Source organism: Rattus norvegicus, chromosome 14, assembly GCF_021556685.1.
Source record: "Rattus norvegicus strain SHRSP/BbbUtx chromosome 14, alternate assembly SHRSP_T2T, whole genome shotgun sequence".
NCBI classification, from domain to species: domain Eukaryota; kingdom Metazoa; phylum Chordata; class Mammalia; order Rodentia; family Muridae; genus Rattus; species Rattus norvegicus.
Genome location: NC_141547.1, coordinates 81,572,736 through 81,592,311, shown reverse-complemented (window position 1 = coordinate 81,592,311; position 19,576 = coordinate 81,572,736). Strand labels below are relative to the sequence as shown.

General features: G+C 48.8%; 1 protein-coding gene across 50 annotated transcripts in view; it reads right to left on the bottom strand.

Annotated features, from left to right (window-relative positions):
* Positions 1–11,400: 11,400 nt before the first annotated feature.
* Fam53a (family with sequence similarity 53, member A) overlaps positions 11,401–19,576 on the bottom strand; it is a 33,549-nt gene continuing 25,373 nt past the window's right edge. For 28 of the 50 annotated variants that reach the window (XM_087583222.1, XM_087583224.1, XM_087583226.1 and 25 more), the window contains one exon: positions 11,406–11,924. In XM_087583222.1, the coding sequence (XP_087439348.1) occupies positions 11,613–11,924 (312 nt within the window). In that variant the 3' untranslated portion in view covers positions 11,406–11,612. 50 annotated transcript variants of the gene reach the window in all.

Here is a 19,576-nt window from a genome sequence, read left to right as displayed (position 1 = left end):
GCCAGACAGTGGGAATGATTCTTAGAATCACAGAAAGGGGTCTGGTGACAGCCATATTCCACCCTAGGGACACGCATGATAGAAGGATAGAATAGATTCCCATACACTGTCCTCTTATGTCCATGTGTGTGCTGGGGCAGGCACCTCCCACCCCAAACACAGTAACACGCAAAAAATAAGTGTAATTTTTTTTTAAGTTTGCAAAGAGGCAACAAGCTCTATCTAACAAGCAACCTTTGAGATGTCAGGCATAAACACAATAAATCCTAAAGAAGGTGAGTGGGGTGGAAGAGAAATGCAGAGGGAAGCTCGGGGCTATGCGGAAGAGTGAGAAGCAGGAAAATGGCAAGCTTGCGGTGGAAAGGCCTACCACGGTGAAGGCGGTAAGCTACATTAACCTCTGGCAAAATAGGATTTAGGTAAAAAGTATTGCCAGAGACCAAAAAAAAAAAGTCAACTTAAAAGTTTCAATCCATAAAAATGTAGCCTTCTAAACTTCTATGTACCAACAGAACTGTGGGAAGGAATAGATAAGTCAGACAGTGGAGAATTAACGTGGCCATCTATAACTAATGTGTCAGGAGGTAGGCATGAGGGCACATAAAAAGAAGAGTTGCGGGCTGGAGAGATGGCTCAGTGGTTTAGAGCACTGACTGCTCTTCCAGAGGTCCTGAGTTCAATTCTCAGCAACCACATGGTGGCTCACAACCATCTGTAATGAGATCAGATGCCCTCTTCTGGTGTGTCTGAAGACAGTTACAGTGTAACATACATAAAATAAATAAATAAATCTTTGAAGAAGAAGAAGAAGAAGAAGAAGAAGAAGAAGAAGAAGAAGAAGAAGAAGAAGAAGAAGAAGAAGAAGAAAAGAAGAAGAAGGGGAGGAGGAGGAGGAGGAGGAGGAGGAGGAGGAAGAAGAGGAGGAGGAGGAAGAGGAAGAGGAGGAGGAGGGGGGGGGGGGGAGTTGAGGGCCAACTTGGTCTACAGAGTGAGTTCCAGGACATCCAGAGCTACATAATAGACCTTGCCAAAAATAAATAAAATAAAATAAAATAAAATAAAATAAATAAAGGCCATAAGAAAGTATGGATATAGATTTGAACAATATTAAGTAGTTGGATGTACAAATGGCCTGTGGGCATGTGTATGGGATATTTTCTTGGTTGCTGACTTATGAGAAAGAGCTCTGGTGGTCAAGGGAGGTGTAGGAAAGTTAGCTGGATGTGAGCCTAGGAGCACGGCAGTAAACAGCGTTCCTCCCCAGTCTCTGCTTGGGTTCCTGCCTGGGCTTTCATCACTGACGAAGTGTAAGCCAAATAAACCCTTCACTCCCCCGAGCTCCTCTCCACACGAAGTTCAAATCAGTTCACTGCTGTAAAGTAGGTTAGATATCAGCAAATCTTCCCAGGCTGCGTGTGTGGACGTTTGGATGCCAAACAAAACAAGATGGAGACAGAACACACTAAGCGCAGGGAGGACGTGGATAAGTCAGAGCCCTCATGCACAACGGTGACATGCACCGTGGCACAGTCGCCATGGAAAACAGTCGGTGCCTCAAAATCTAAACAACGTGTTTATGGATGGAGTGTTAGTTATTTGGCCGACCTTGAAGGAGAAAGCATACCATCAAGAGCACGTGATAGCTGGTCACATGGTGCCTACAGTCAGGAAGTGCCACGAGATGAGTCCCGGACTCAGCTTGCTTCCTCTGATGTCACCAGCCTTCAGGGTAGGTCTTCTTTCTTCCATGTTATGTCCATGGTTATTCCAAACCCAACTGCTGTGACAATCATCTCCTGGGGTGGGGTGACTGGACAGCACTTCCAGACCCTTCTGCAGTTTCAATGGCAAATCACAGTTCAATTCCACTGACGGTCCCTCTTGGGAAACAATGAATTTATTAGGCCACTAACGGTGCACAGAGAAGGGCTTGGCTACTCACAGGAACATGGGTGGCCTTAAAGCTGCCACACTGTATGTCCCGAAACCAGTGTGGATGACTCTCTCAAGGCTGTATAAACGGACCCCTCCAGCCTTCCCTAGTCTGTCTACCCAGTTACCTCTAGCAGACAGCCAGGTGCAATTTAGGCAGGATTGCATACAACTGGCTAGGATGAGAGGACCTCCCATGCTCCCTCCTTCTATGAGGAAATGCCAACAGGTGGGAAGCCCAGCTGTGACAGCCGTTCACAAGCAGACACAGCTGATCTTACGAAGGTGGAAGTTCCACTCAGAGGACATCACTGTCAGACTGACGATGAATTAATCACGTGTGACCCTGAAACTTTACTTCTAGGTATAGACCTAAAAGAATGGAGCAAGCTCTCAAGGAGACACACGCACACCACTGCTTATAGACTCACAATAGCCCGTCGTCAGTGTCCGTCGTCAGTGTCCGTCGTCAGCGGGAAAGGCAATTGTGTTTGATGGGATATTGCTCTGCTTCAAAAGTAAATGAAAGTCAGACACCTTCCACAACATGTATAAACCTTGAGAAGTTATGAAAATGAAACGGGCCAGCACTGACACTGACAACTACGTGAGGGACGCAGAACAGGGAGGGAAACAGGGGTGCCACAGCCAGCAACAGAGCCTGGTTAGAATGGCAGGGCAGTGGTAGTGCACACCTTTAATCCTAGCACTCGGGAGGCAGAGACAAGGGGATCTCCCAGTTCAAAGCCAGCCTGGTCTACAGAGCAAGTTCCAGAACAGCAGAACTATACAGAGAAACCCTCTCAAGGGGGCAGGGGTGATGGTTAAAGTGGCAAATTTTGCCATTACTTCCAATGTCTGTGAAAAGGTTATCAAGGCCCAGCCTGGTCTGCGGCCCTGTGGGATGGCAGCCCAAGATGGCAGCCACAGCTACATGATCATTGTAGCTGAGAATAAAATCCCAGCCCCACTCGTGATTTTAATTAACCGACTCGGGAGAGACTGGAACGCTGTATTTGAAAATCTCCCAGCGCCCTTCCATAGAGCTCTGTGGTTTAACCATGTGGACCCCTTGCAAAGTTAGAAGAAGGGCACAGGGCCCCAGGTCAAGCCCATCTCTACCACATTGTATGCAAGATTCCTCGGTGGCCTGTTCAGGGTGAGCCCAGTGACATCAAAGGTGTCTGTCTCCCACTGATTCCAGAGGAGTTCTGGTAGTCCCACCCTCAGCCCTGATCGCCATAGTGCCAGTGAGCCTGAGACATGTGTGATGGGCACAGGCGCAGGCCCCGCTCCCCCTGCAGAGGCCAGTCTTCAGACCACCCTGGATGATGCCTGGATCTCACCCTGAATCAAGAGAACTAATGTGGAGTGAATCCTCTCACAGATGTCCTTGACCAAACAGCTGTTATGTTCACAGATCCTAATACCGCAGATGGCATGATCACCCAAAGCCACATTCACTCTGCATGTATGCACACACATGTGCTCGGATATGGATGCGGACCGTGTCTGAGTATATACACATCTACATATATATACACATCTACATAGACATATAGATGCACACAGTACACTGTATACACAGAAACACAGGTATACATAGACTCCCATGCAAACGCACAGATACATAAAAGTGTACACACACACATGTAGGTACACGCGAGTGAGTTTGTAGACCCCACACGGAGGGAGGCCACAAAGCCATTCACCACTATGTATGTAGACCTGTGCAATGTGTGAACATGCATGTGCACAGAGGCACAAGGATACACATGATAACTTGTATGCATGTACATGTATGTAGGGGGGAAGGAGGGTTCGTCTTCATGCACACGCACTGCTTTCTACAGACATCATTAAACCAAAGCACGAAGCCAGAAAAGTTCAAGAGAGGATCTAAAAGCTAAAGCCAGATGGTTTGGAAATTGGGAGATGCTCTCCTAAATTATTCCTAAGCCAGAGAGTTAATAAAATGCGGGCGACAGGCGATTTTACAATTATACTGGAGGAGCAACCTACTGCACATTCCTGGAGCGGCTTCGGGGAGTTGGCGGAGAATTCACAACCTTAAATGTTTTTATTACTGAGCAAGAGCGCCCGAAAATAAATGAACTAAACATTCGACACAAGGAGGGAAAAACAGAACAATAAAGTAAATCCACAGGAGGCAGGAGGGGGGTAAAGATAAAGGCGGATTAATGAATTGGAAACAAGAAGAATGGGAGTGCCTGCCAGTAAATCCAAGAGCTGGTTCCTCTAAATAAATAAATAAAATAAACAAACCTCTGGCCAGTCTAACCCACAGAGAGAGAGAGAGAGAGAGACACACACACACACACAGAGGTCCACAAGGATGCGGAGAGGGAAGTCAGAACGGCGGAAGAGATTGAAAGTGACAAGCTAATACAGTTGATATTCTTGACGAAATTGACAATTTCAAGATAATATAAATTACCAAAGTTAACTTAAAGATCCACAAACTCGGAGCGGTAGAAAGAGGTGTGTTGTGAGGCTCCAACTGGTGCGTTTGCTTCTAGTCCGACACAACACGGGGGCGGGGCAGAAACACACCCCCCAGAGCGACCTCTGCAGGACCTAGTACACCTCAAGGGGCAAAACCCAGCTGGAGACCAGGGAGAGGCTCTCTGCGGTGGGGGGTGAATGGCAGATGGAAACCAGTTCAACATCCCCCTCTAGAGGCAGAATGGTGGCTACTGTGAGGGAAGGGGCTTCTTCCTGGCTGTGCGGAGGGCTGGGCTGGAGGCTGAGGACCTGAGGCCATAGTGGGCACCACCTGCCTGTAGCCTTGGTCTTGGAGGAGGATGAGAGGGGCCTGAGTTTTTCTGTGTAACCAGAACCCTTGTTCAGGCGTTGGAAAGAGAGCAAGGTGTGCTGGTGGTGACAGCCACTCATCACCAGGACCAGCTAGCTACCCTCTATCCAAGCGCCCCCTGGACGTGAGTATGAGGCCACAATCCCCCTCCTTCTCCCCCATACCATCCAGATATGCAGGGAGAACAATGAGAGAGGACCAGCCCTCTGCCTCAACTCACAGAGTCTGTCTGGTTTCATGCGGAGATCACGTGTGCCTTGTGCTGTGCTTTAGGAAGGTCGTCTCTCTTTCTCTCTGTTCTCAGAAACTATGAGCTTGATGGTGACCCCAGCACTTTGGAGGAAGAGATTAGACATTCAAGGTCATCCTTGGTTGAGACCCTGTCTCAAAAGAAGAAGATGGGGTGGAGGGAGAGACCTGGCCTATAAAAATCACCCAGAAGAGTGTGAATGAGATGGCTGAGCAGAAAAAGAAGCCAGCCACCCGCCTGCCAACCCACGTATGTCTCCTCACACAGTGGGAGAGAACGGACTCTCACGAGCTGTCCTCTAACTTCCACACACCTACTACGGCTCATGTGCATGTGAATGCTCATATACACACAGGCACTTGGGTATTCACATATGTGTAAACACACACACACACACACACACACACACACACACACACGGGAATTTTGCCTGAATATATGTCCATGCACCACGTGTATCTCTGGGACCTGGAAAGGGCAGAAGGGCACACTGGATCCCCTGGAACTGGAGTTATAGATGGTTGTGAACTGCCACCTGGGTGATGAGAATCAAACCCAGGTTTTCCACAAGAGCAGCAAGTGCTCTTAACTGTTAAACCACTTCCCTAGTCCCACAAATGTAATTTTTAAGTTGTTCTCTTAAAAAAAAAATCACCCAGAGCCATACTTATCTTTTTAAATAGATTTATTCATTGCAAGTGAATGTTTTACTTGCAGATGTGTCCATGCACCAAGTGCATGGTTGCCAGTCCCTGGAACTGAAGTTAAGGATGGTTATGAACCATCGTGTGGGTGATAGGAATCCAACCTGGGTCCTCTGTAAGAGCAACAAGTGCTCTTAACTGCAGAGCTCTCTCTCCTTCCCCCTATATTGGTTTTTTTTTTCAACAAACAAACAAACAAACAAGGCCTTATTCTGTAGCCTAGGCTGGGTGGGAACTCATGGTTCTCCTGCCTCAGTCTGAGTGCTTATACTAACAGGTATACTCTAACATATCTGGCTCAGGTCAAGTGTTCTTTGTAGTAAGATTTCTAACTACCATTCAGATGAGCTTATGGCCACAGGACTGTGGGTTCTCTTTCTTCTTGAGTCAGTTCCTGACCTTATTCCTCAAGGATTTGTCTGTCTCCTCTTAGCTGCCCCTAATATTATATTCTCTCTCTCTCTCTCTCTCTCTCTCTCTCTCTCTCTCTCTCTCTCTCTCTCTCTCTCTCTCTTTCTCTGCAATCTACCTCTTCTGGCACAGTCTTGCCTTCCATTCCTAGAAGTGTTTATCATTTTTGAAACTTTGGTCAGTGTGATAGTTAAGTTTTAATGTCAACATGATACAATCTAGAATCATCTATGAAGACAGTCTCAAAGAGTTAGATCAGACTGTTCTGTGGGGACGGTTTTGATCTTCTTAATTGGTTTGGAAGACCCAGTCATTGTGAGAGGCATTACTCCCTAGCCTTGGGTCCTGATTGTATAAGAGTACAAATGGGTCATGAAGGCTGGAGGGATGGCTCGGTGGGTAAGAGCACTGACTGCTCTTCCAGAGGTCCTGAGTTCAACTCCCAGCAACCACATGGTGGCTCACAACCATCTACACTATGATCTGATGAACTCTTCTGGCATGTAGGGGTGTATGCCGATAAAGCACTCATAAATAAATCTTTTAAAAAAGGAGAAGAGAGGGGCTGGGGATTTAGCTCAGTTGTAGAGCGCTTACCTAGGAAGCGCAAGGCCCTGGGTTTGGTCCCCAGCTCCAAAAAAAAGAACCAAACAAAAAAAAAAAAGGAGAAGAGAAGGTATATGTCTGTGTACCGCTTGTGTGAAGTGCCCACAGAGGCCAGGAAAGGACACTGGAACCTTTGGAACTGGAGTTATAGACAGTTGTGAGCTGGCACGTGGGTGCTAATAACCAAACCCAGGACTTTGGAAGACCAGCCAGTGCTCTTAAACCTTCCTTGCCATCTCTTGAGCTTTCTCTCTCTTTTTTTTTTTTTTTTTTTTTTTTGGTTCTTTTTTTTCCGGAGCTGGGGACTGAACCCAGGGCCTTGCGCTTCCTAGGCAAGCGCTCTACCACTGAGCTAAATCCCCAACCCCGAGCTTTCTCTTTTTAAGATTTATTCTTTCCTCCTCATTGAGCAAAATAACTACTGTTAAGCTAAATGTCTCCTGGGTAAAAAACAGGAGCTAAGAACAGATTTGTAGTTAGTTTTTTTTTTTTTCCCTATAACGGGATCTTACTATGTAGCCCCAGCTGAGCTGGAACTCCACGTCAGTGAACTGGTGACAAACCTGTTCATCCTGAGAGCCAGGATTGCAGGCATGAGCAACTGCCCTGCAAACTTTTCACGTAGGGTTGAGGAGAAGGAAGAATACGGCTGCTCAGGTGGGCACTTATAGATGGTAAAACCAGAACACTATCTGATGCCTGAAAAAAACAAACACTTGGTACTCTTTTCATTTCTCAAACTGGAAACTAAGCTTATTTGTGTTCTACTCTTGACTTTTTTTCTTTTACAATCACCTAAGGTCATAAATTCCCTTCATTACAACTTCACGTCTTATGAATTCTGATGCGCAGCCTCTCCTCTGGCACCTAGTCCTAAAGATTTTCTGGGGGTTTTGGTGGGTGGTTGTTTTAATGTTTGGTTTTGGTTTTTGGGAGTTTTCTTGTTTTGTTCTTTCATTTGGTTGGTTGGTTGGTTAGTTTGGTGCTAGGGATGAACCAAGAGCCCCGGAAAGCCAGGCAAACGCTCTGCGGCCAAGCCATACCCCTCAACGGTGGATTCTAGGCCAGGACTTAGTCACCAAGCCACACCTCCAAGTCTCTCACTGGTAGACTCTAAGCCATGTCATTTGCCTCCTGCTGGTAGGTTCCAGGTCAGAACTTACGGTCCTTCATTGGTGGATTCTGGGCAAGTACTCTACTGCCCAGCCCTGCCCGGTCCTGCCCGGCCCTCACTGGAGGAGTCTAGACATGAGCTATCATGGAGCCTCACTCTGTTAGTTCCAAATGTTTTTTCTAATTCCTACTACTTCTTCTTTGACCTATGAGTTACCTAGGTGCATTTCTTGTGAATATTTAGAATTTATTTTATGTGTGCATGTATACATTTGTATGCTACTTGTGTGGATGCCTGTAGAGGCCAGAAGAGGGTGTTGGATGCCCAGGAGCCAGGATTACAAGAAGTTGGTAGACCCTGATATGGTGCTGGGATTGGACTCAGACCTTCTGGAAGAGCAGCAAGTGGTCTTCATGGCTGAGCCAGGTCTCCAGCCCTCTTATCAATTTTTTTTTACAGTGAAGTTTTGTATGTGCTATGGACTTATGGTCAGGTAGTTTGGGTGAGTGTCAATCCCGCGGCGTGTACTGATAGAGCCTCCTGCTCACACTCAGACTCCCCATGCCTGGAATGCTTTGCCAGGGGGTATACATGAGCTCATTCTGTCCTTACCACTCACCAGAATCCCCCCTCCACGCCACCCCCCCACCCAGGGAGAGGAGATTGATTTTTTCCCTGTCTGTCTGTCCAGTTTTGTCATGGCACACAGCTTCTGAGAACAGTTACATCTGGTTTCTTCCTATTCACAGGAGAGTTTAGTCTACTCTTAAGTGTTTTAAACAACTTTTATTAACTATTGTGCCCCAATCCTGTTTTCTCCTCTGAATTCCAGGTCCCCTTGCTGCAGCCAGCACCCCAAACTTGCCCCTTCCCCAGAGCCTTTGTACCACCATCTGCTCTCCCTGAATAGAACATGTCTCCCCAGAGGCCTCCCCCACAAGTGAGGAGCAGCACCCAGCCAAGTAATAGCACAGGGCACATGGATGCCTGAGACCAGGTTTTCTGTCTGTGCCTACCAGGCCTGGGTGAGGGCCACATTATGCTTGGGATCCACCGCTGTATCTACACCAGCAGGACCTGTTCCACCTGAGCCCCACATGGACAGGCAGGAGGTTTGGGCCCATGAGCAGATATCACCTGTGAAGATGGCACTCAAGAGGTAGGAGCCAGCCAAGCCACAGAATCTGGGAGCGTGAGCAGGCAGTCAGGTCCACAGCAGGCTGGGCAGAGGGAACAGCTACCAGGGTATGTCTCTGCCCCCTCACAACAGTAAGAGCCAACATCTATCTCCACGAGATTCAAAGATAAGCAGGCTTCAGGCCACCCATCTAGTCTGTCCTTGAAAAACATTAAGTCTAACAGACTCCAACATACAAACGCCTGAGACGTCATATAGATCACAGACAAACCCACACAATGCCATTGTGTGGGGACAGAGGTGGACTAGGGAAATGGTGAAAGTGACAAATGAGAAAAATGGATTTAGCTTCAAGATATAAAAGTTTCAGGGGCTGGGGAGGTGGCTCAGAGATTAAGAGCACTGGCTGTTCCTGAAGTAGCACCGGGGTTCAGTTCCCAGCACCTACATGGTAGCTAACAAGCTTCTCTAACTCCAGTCCCAGGAGACCCTCCTCTCATGTCCAAGGACGCCGGGCACATGTATGTTGTACAGACATGCATGTAGGCAAAACACACATATACATCAAATAAGTAAATGATAAATTTAGAAAAATAGAAAGGTATGGAAAGTTCTAGAGATGGAAGGCACGTGACTGTCTTGATGTCACTGAACTGTGTACCTAAAGCAGCAGGACAGTTTCCAAATATCACCTCTGAGGATACTAGGAAATCAGCCTCACCGAGGGGTCTAGGTCTCCCACATGGGTGCTGGCAGAGGTGAGGATGCGGGAGAAAGTCTGGCAGGATTGCAGCCAGGAGCTGCTTGACTGGTAGGAAACAGGGCACCTATGCAGATCCAGGAGGGCCCCACCCAGGCTGGGAAGTTAGGGCAGGGAAGAGCTCAGAGGCCCAGAGCAGGAAACAGAGGCAATTGGAGGGGGGCAAGAAGTGGGACTAGAGGGCTTGGGAACAGAAGACATGGTAGGCAGGCCCAGCAGCCTTTGTGAAGTCTGAGTTCTCTAAGAACTAAAGAAAAGCCACAGGGTATATGGCAAACAGGCAAAGGGCGACAGGCAGCCCCACCTGAGCTTGACTAAGCATGTAGCGACTCAGGTGTGCTGATGGGACATAAAGCAAACCTATTATTGTCCCTATAGTCTCCCATGAGGACACCCTGCCTCCAGTAGGCCAGGTGGCTAACCCTCATTGGCATGGGAGGGGACACTGCACAGCCTGAGAGTGATGTCCTCAGGATGACAGGCCAAGGAATGGGTGATCTCACACGGGATCCTCGTGGACCACAGCAAGGGAGCCAGGACAATCATGATAAAGCTGAGTCCAGAAGCCAGAGAGGGGTGGTTCTCGGTGCTAGGCCATAAGCCTGGGTACCTGGTAGCCCGGAAACTCATCAGCCCTAGGTAATAGACTATGCTAACCAACTGGTGCAGTTATGAAGCCACACTGCTCAATCCTGAGTAACACACACTGTGAGGACCAGGCTGTTCTAGAACCAAACATTAGAAGCTTGGTGTGCTGGGCTGCTGCCTGTCTCAGAGGGCTCTTCAGATGCAGCCCAGATTTTAAAAACAAAACAAAACAACAACAACCCTCTGGGACATCAACAGAAAGGAAACCTTGAAGGTCACGTCACAGCTGTGCAAGTCCATGTGTCAGACAAGAACCACTGAACACAGACTCATGTGAATCTGCTGTCTGCTGATGGGGCTGGGGGCTGCTGGCATAACATTGGTTCAGTCACAGGAGAAAGGGAAAGAGACCCTGAAAGCCAATCTCCACATAACTTGATGCATGCCCCAGATCATCTGAGAGAGAAGCAGGACTAACGCCAGTCACCTTTCATAAATTTTCTTGAAAGAGTAAAAACGAAAATGTCTCCAGAGATGATCCTTCCCTGTGATGTCACAAAGCCCTTTCTCGGGGTTGGGGATTTAGCTCAGTGGTAGAGCGCTTGCCTAGAAAGCGCAAGGCCCTGGGTTCGGTCCCCAGCTCCGAAAAAAAAAAAAAAAAAAAAAGAACCAAAAAAAAACAAAAAAACAAAAACAAAGCCCTTTCTCATAATGGTGTTGTTCCCTCAGTTCCCTCCTAGGGATTAAATCCCTGGAGAGGTGCTAGCCATGCTGCTAGAAGCATCACTCCTGGGGACTGATAATGGCCACTTCATGCCCCAGAAGCCTAAAGTCACCAGGCTACAGAAGAGCAGCCTCAAGACTCAGCCCAACCCAGCCAGCACTTCACCATCAGAAAGCGGTGGGTGTTGTGGTTCCAGCCAGCAGCTTGCAAGGACAAGTATGCAGAACTCCCCGAGCTCTCAGGCTGTGCTCCCTCCCCAGGAAGCCTGCAGACCATCAGCCTCAAGGTTGTCTAGCAAATCACACTCGGTTTTCACAGCAAGCTTCTGACAAAAGGAGAATGTACGTAGAACCATGTTTAATAGAATGCCCTCTAAAAACCCATTTCAAAATAGAGATGCTCTCCCAAACTGTAGAAGCCATAAAAATGCAAAATACTTCTTTAGGAAAAACTGAATCAAAATTACACCTCAATTTTCAAAATAACACACAAGTTCTTTCCACTGGTCAGGCACCAAGGTGACAGACAGCAGCCACTGCTCAGCCAAAATCAGTTGTTCTCAATCTGCTCCAAGTCCAGGTCGCCGTGGTCCAGCGGGAAAATGCCCTCCTCTCCTGCACTGTCCCAGTCACTGGGTTCCCCACTGCTCCCACCCTCACCGGTGCTAGTCTCTGGCTCCCCTGAAGCCCAGACACTGGGGCTGGCAGGGCCAGGCCTGGGAATCCTTGGGCTAGAGCTGGGAGTGATGATGCCCACGAGGCCCTGCGAGTTACACGGAGAGGACACAACCGTCTTCGCCTGGGTGTCATCCTCATCATCTTCATAGTCCAGGGAACAAAGGCTCTTTGAGTTTTTTAAAGTCTGCAATAGAAAAAAATGGGCTGAAGGCATTTCTGGGAGGTGATATGCAAGATATGTGCCTGCCTACAACGATGTCTAGCCCATCCCAGTCACCAAGCACCACTCACAGCCCAAGAGCTGTTTCCTGGACTCTGCTCATCTCACTCCTGGCCTCGTCAGAAACCAGGGCCACAGAGCTCCCACAGTGCCTGCAAGACCAGAGACACCAGGTATGTAAGTGCCTAACACCTACCTGGGAAGCCCCAGACACCAGAGACCTCAGAGAGGCTGCATCTCAGAGCCTGCCTTTCTCTTGGTAGACAGACTATCCAGGAATCCTCTCCTCATGTACCCCATCTCCAACACCACCCAGTGGTTCAAAACAGGTTTCAGGTCAGGTTAGCCAGCTGTAACTTATCAGACCCACATACACACAGATTCATTCCTCAATCCCTAACCTAACTGCCTCGACCCTGCCTCCCACCGTCCACTCTCATCTCAAATACAATATGTGGAGAGCCTTCTCATCCTAAAACCTCTAAGTGAAAAACACACAAGGGGCCTCTAATGACCCTTGTCCAGGTATGCACTCTGAGCCTTGCCAGCATCTTGGACTGCCTCTAGCATATACTACCCAAGGCGCACCCAAGGCACAGAGCCAGAAGAGCCAGCTGAGAGGCTGTGCTGTCCGCATGCCCTCTGTGAACTCAACTACCAGTCTCTGCTCCAAACCAGAGCTCGCTTATTGAAAAAGACTTGCCTACTCAGAGGGCTGCATTCTGCCTGTGGCTGGGTGCCTGGAATGTTGCCTACACACCGCTCAGGGGAGGCAAAATGCAGTCGGTGTTTTCCCAAGTGGGAAACAGGGGAGTCTGGAACAACTGCTGTGGCTCCCAGTCTCCTGAGTACCCAGGTGAGTTGGGAAGGGGTGGGGGTCCTGGTCCACACTTCCCCTTGGAGCACCCATGAGCCAGGCAGGAAGTGGAAGGTGGGGAGTGGAACCTAGTTTGATTCCGAGTGAGTGGTGAGAGTATGTAAGGGCTGTAAGACAGCTGGCTTCTCTGGGAGACTCAGGTGCTGTTCCTTAGGAGGCCGACCCATTGCTCTGATCCTTGATGATGAGACTGTCCTGGCTTGTCCAAACTGCTTTACTCAATGGCAAATGTGAATGCACACACCTAACTCGGGGTGAGTCAGGGATTAAATACCTGACTGTCATGGCCCTCTCAGGGAGGTGCATGGTTACATGATCCAGGGCAGGTAGAATTACCAGGGAGTTGGCCCCACTCCTACCATTCTCAATCCTGAGGTCCACGGAGTTTGGGCTCACTTAACCTTACCAGTTCTTCTGTCTGGTGGCGTGGTCCACTTGCCCCATGACCTCAGACTACTGCGCATGTCTCTTGGAACTCACCCATGTCCTGGGATGCACATGTTAGAGCTACACATACCTGCCTTTGACATGGCTGGGCCTTGCTTCGCTGCCACGTCCCTGGTATGACCTTGTGTCCCCTCCTGCAGTGCTCAGTCCCTTTCACACAGCCCTGTCTAAGTCCTCACAATATCCACCAGGCTGCTTTAAACAGCCCTCTTCCATGTGCCACTACATGGGGACTCTAGGAGGTACACTGGTACCGGGAAAGTAGCACAGACGCCAGGACACAGACTATCAGGCCACCCTGGCCTTGAGAACATTAGCTAATCAGTGATACAAAACAACAACAACAACAACAACAACAGCAACCACAACAGCAACCACAACAGCAACCACAACAGCAACCACAACAACAACCACAACAACAACCACAACAGCAACCACAACAACAACAACAGCAACCACAACAGCAACCACAACAACAACACCAACAGCAACCACAACAACAACACCAACAGCAACCACAACAGCAACCACAACAGCAACCACAACAGCAACCACAACAGCAACCACAACAACAACACCAACAGCAACCACAACAACAACACCAACAGCAACCACAACAGCAACCACAACAGCAACCACAACAGCAACCACAACAGCAACCACAACACCACCAACAGCAACCACAACAGCAACCACAACAGCAACCACAACAGCAACCACAACAACAACACCAACAGCAACCACAACAACAATACCAACAGCAACCACAACAGCAACCACAACAGCAACCACAACAGCAACCACAACAACAACCACAACAGCAACCACAACAGCAACCACAACAGCAACCACAACAGCAACCACAACAACAACAACAACAACAACAGCAACCACAACAGCAACCACAACAACAACAACAACACCAACAGCAACCACAACAACAACACCAACAGCAACCACAACAGCAACCACAACAACAACAACAACAACAACAGCAACCACAACAGCAACCACCACCACCCCCCAATCCCAAATTCGTCTGGAGTAAGGACAGACAAAGTAGTCCAGGGTGGCTTTAAACTTGCTATGTAGCTCAGTGTGGCCTTGAACTTCTGATCTTCCTCCTCCTACTTTCTGACTGCTGGAGTTTCAGACACGTGCTACCACTCTTAGCAAAAATCTACTTTTTGACTAGAAGATCCCTGGAAACATGCCCATCACAAATGAGTATAAGCACGTAAGCCAAGGGAGAACACAGTTTTCCTCAGAGCTGTGTTTGTACAGGAATTAGCTGTCTCAACAAGACAAACTGCACTGTTTCGGTTTTATTGTTCAACTATGAACAGTGACTCTGCAAGGCACATGGCACTCGGCTATGCATGCGGCTGTCGTCTAGTGCTCAGGAGAGCAGTGTGGAGCTCAACTTCTAGGCTACCTGGGAGGGTGCACATAGAAACCCGGTCTCAAAGACACAAAGCAAACCCAGCAAGCAATGTGAGCAGCAATATTCCAAAGGCAAATCCTTAAAGACACAAGCCAATGTGAGCAGCAATATTCCAAAGGCAAATCCTTAAAGACACAAGCAGCTAGGTTCTGGCCCCAAAATAATAAGGAATAATTTATTTTTTGCTCAAACCAAGATGAATTGGACTGTCATGTACCAGCTGGAAGACTCTGCCTGCAGCTTATTTCTTGTGGCCCTGCTGGACAGTGGGACATCCAAATGCAGGACAGCAGACCCTAGGCATGCACCAGTTGTCCCAACCATAGAAGGTCTACCTGGGTCTGCAGTCAGAAGCCTGCCTTCACCTCAGGACTTCCACATGGTCTGACATGTGGAGAAAACACCGCTGGACTCCAGTGCCCTCTGGGTCAGCTCAGCAGCAAGCAGCAACCTCTGTCCGTCTCCTCTATGCACAGAGAAATAACTGCTACCCAGCAAAGAGCCCGACACAAAACTACCATCCCTGAGAGAACCGTCAATCAGCCCACACCTATCATGACTTGACCTGCCACCGTGTCTCAAGGGAGGCACTAGCACCTATTGCCACAAAAACAAAGGAAGGAAGGAAGGCAGACAGGTCGGCCAGCCAGGGTGCTGTCCATGCCAGGAATCTTCCAAGCTGAGTGAAACAGACATATTCTGTTGTATCCAGTCACCACTGCAAACCTCACCACAATGAAGCCAGGGGGATTCTAAAACACCAGCATCCTACAGCTATCCTGACACTGCTGCCACAAGCATCCAAGCGCTTTCCTCTCTGTGTTGAGAAAGCCGCCTGGCAAATACAGACACTAAGCCTGTGTTCACGAGCTCTGCTCCTGCCAGCAAGGCTGCTTCAAACCCGAGTAGAGCTGGAGCCTGAGACAGGTGCAGTAAGCCATGCCTAGAGCCGAGCCATGTGTGTGTCTGTGCCCGGCCAAGACCCCAGGTTGGCCAAGAAATATCAGTAGACATCTGAGCACATCCAAGAGGGCCTTCCTCAGTGTCAGGGAGGGAAAGATCGCCTGGTCCCAAGTTACGGAGGCCTGAGGGATACATGGAGCATCCATGCCGTGGCAGATGACAAAGACACCCTACAGTGTCCACCCCCACCTCTGTCCAAGAAGAGAGGTCTGCTCTCAGAAAAGAATTTCAAAAATGGATAAGGTTTTAAGAACACCTTAAAAGTGAAATGAAAACATCTGTACCCCAAACACAAGGCCAGGCTCCAAAGACTCCATTCTCCAGGCAGAGACTAACAGTCTTCCCAGAACACAGGAATCCCAACACCAGTCTACACCACAGATCTCAAAGATGGGGTAGACTCTTGTCTCCATCTGACAGGAGCAAACGGCGGGCACTGCCAAACACTGGGGACACTAGAGGCATCTGAAGGCATCTGAAGGCATGTCAGAGTAAGCATGGGGGGAAGCCAGCTGTAAGGAGAGGAGCCCCACCCCCACCCCAGATGTCCGTCCTCTCCCAACAAGGTGCAGTGTCCACAGGGGTAAGACATCATGGCCCTCCAAAGTAATCACTGAACAGCAGAGTGACACCAGCCGACAGCCATGAGCAGGAAGGACTCGGGAGGCCCCAGCACCTCAGCACCACTGAATAAAACCCTGGCAACAGAGACAGGGCGGAACAGAGCCAACAAACCAGAAACTCAAAAGGGCCGCCCCAGAAGTAGATGCTCAGCCACCAGGCAAGTGTTACTCCAAGAGAAAAACAAGGTTGGTCACGGTCTCAGGAAGACGGGAGAGTGGCCTGAAGGGGATATAAGGGTAGTACTCCACTCTAGGTACACAGGAAAACTGCCCACCCTGGAGACCGTGCTCCATAAGACTGGGGAAAGGCAGGCCTGGCACCCTAGCCACAGCCACAGCCATAGTACACAAGTCAGCACCGGCTATTGCAGGAAGACGATGGGACAGGACTTTCCTGGGTGGGACAGCTGTTTCAGAACAAGGTAACAGCATCAGGTAGCCATACACGGGTCAGATGTAGCCAGGAGAGACCAGCAGCGATGAGCAAAGAAAGGCAGGGGAGGAGGCGGGTACTCGGGCCTCATATGCAGGGTTGGGCCTAGAGCGAGCTGCTGCTTCCTGAACCTAACACACTGGTGCCATGGTGTCCCTCAGAAACCTCACTCTACAGAACATGAAATGCCTTACAACTCATCTCCCCACCTCCACCTTGGCTTTTGACACAGGGTCTCTCCCTACGTAACCAACCCTAGCTGCCTGGAACTCACTATGCAGACCAAGCTGGCCTGGAATTCAAATTCACCTGCCTCTGCCTCCTAAGTGCTGGGATTGAACTGCACCACCACACAGTCTAAATAATCTTAAACCGTGAAACAAACAACAACAAAAACCTAGCCCACGATTCTGAAGTCAACACTAGAGGGCAAGAATGGGGGATGTGGGGACCATTAGCTGACAGGGACAGAGAGGGAGCAGAGAGGCTAGGGCAAGGAGAAATGTGGAGCCATTTATGATGAGGCAGGTTCACACAGACAGGTGAGGGAAGTGTGGGGGGTGGGCATGGTCACCCATGGGTGGCAGATCTGAAGACAGCCTGCCTGCTGGCTCCTCTGCCTGTGAGTCTGCATGCAATCAGACTTGTGAGGGAGAGGAAGCCCTGCTCTCGATGTTCACAGAGGGCCTCTAGCTCTAACAGTGCTATAGTCAGAGGGTAGGGATGACTGAGCATGCCCCTCTGGTACCCCACAGCTGTCAAAGATGCCTAGACTAGGTGACCCAAGCTATGCGCAGGGTTTGGCCCTGTGAGGTCCCAGCCACTCTGTTTATTAAAAAGGCAACTAAAGAAAGCACTGTAAAGTGTCACTCATCACTGGGGAGGGAGGCACAAACATTCATTACTTCGCTTTTTAGTAGTCTCAGATGTTATTTTATTTGAAAGATCACGAAGCTTCAACAATACAAAACCACAGGCCTGCGCCTCTGCGCTGCTGGCTGCACTGCCCAGAGTCTGCACTGAGAATGGCGATGTCAGAAACAGCATGTGCCTGTCAAGCAGAGAGCAGAGTTTCAGCCCTAATGAGCAGCGCACTGACTCCGCCCAAGACATCTTAATCGATCAAAATCTAGACAAAAGTTTAAAGTCATTTTGAGGGAGGTACTTAAGAATGCTTGGGGGCTGGGAAGATGTCTTCTTCGGTAAAACACTTGCCACATGGGTATGAGGGCCTGAGTTTGGCATCCAGTACCTAATGTAAAAGAAACATGTCTATGATGATACATGCTTGTAATCCCAGCACTGGGGGCACAGAGGATCCCTGGGCCTCTGGTCACTTGGCCTGGCCAAACCAGTGAGCCCAGGTCCTGGAGAGAAAATGAAAAACCTTGTTTCAATTAAAAAGAAAAAAGTGGTCACTAAATTAGCATAATCCCCAACTGTATCATAAATATTTGCACTTATGCCCACAGCTAAGTGTAGTCCTCGCCCCTCATCCAAGAAACTTCTCTACAAAAGATGGGGATCACAACCAATCAAAAATACAGAGTTGTGGAGCCCAGCCCAATGGACACACTTACAAAACAAGTCCCTCACGTAAGGCTCACTCAGGGAACACTGTGGAAGATGGAGCAGAAAGACTGTAAGAGACAAAAGATGGGCAAGTTTGCTAGACTGTGTTTTCCACTATGTCAGAAGGCATAAAGTCTCACCCACATGACTGCCTAGACGAGCTAACCAGGGACAGCATGCCAGAGTGGAGCAGGCAAAGACCACGAGGCCTCAAGCCTACACAAAGAACTACAGGAAGGGCTGGAGAGGTGGCTCAGCGGTTAAGAGCACTGACTGCTCTTCCAGAGGTCCTGAGTTCAATTCCCAGCAACCACATGGTGGCTCACAACCATCTGTAATGGGATCTGATGTCCTCTTCTGGTGTGTCTGAAGATAGCTACAGTGTACTCATATATAGTAAATAAATCTTTAAAAAAAAAACCTACAGGAATATGTGTGCATATACATATATGCACATAACAAAAAGAGGTCAAGAATTTAAACTAGAGCAAGGAGGGGTATATGGGGAGAGTTTGAAGGAATAAGGAATGATGAAAGAAAATATAAATGAAAATGAAATGAAAGAAAAAATAAAAAATGGTCTGGAAGACAGGTATGGTGACAGGCAAGGGCCTTTGATCCCAGCACTTTGGAGGCAGAGGTGGTAGATCTCTGTGAGTTCGAGGCCAGCCTGGTCTACACAATAAGTTCCAGGACAGCCAGGGATACACGGAGAAACCCCATCTCAAACAAAAAACAAAAACAAAAAAAATGAAGTAGATGATATTACCAAGGTTGACCTCTGGACTGCACATGCACCATTCACATGAACACCCATATCCACACATAAATACAAACAGAAATAAGAATAAATGCATATGCACAAAAGCCATAAGGCTATTCTCACCCGCCTCCTTCCCTACTGGTCCTGTCCCTACAACACCATCTGCCGGCATAATTCCAGCTGCTTCAGCCAGTGCCTGTTCAGTTCGCAGGGCTTACCGCAGCCACTACAAGGCGGTCCTTTAAGCAGGTCAGTGTGCTACGTGTGGACTACATGAATGGCACTCACAGAAACTAGGTCCCAAAAGACATTGCAGTGTCTCCTCGCCAGCTCTTCAGATCACCCACTCTGGATAGATAAAGAACACTAATGTGTCCCATAAATGCCAATGATCAGGAGCCACGGGAGGGAGTCAGGAAGCAGATCCTGCAGCCAAGTATGACCAGAGCCTCCGGCTGAGCTTCCTGTCCCATGACCTGAAGGGATGGAGAGAC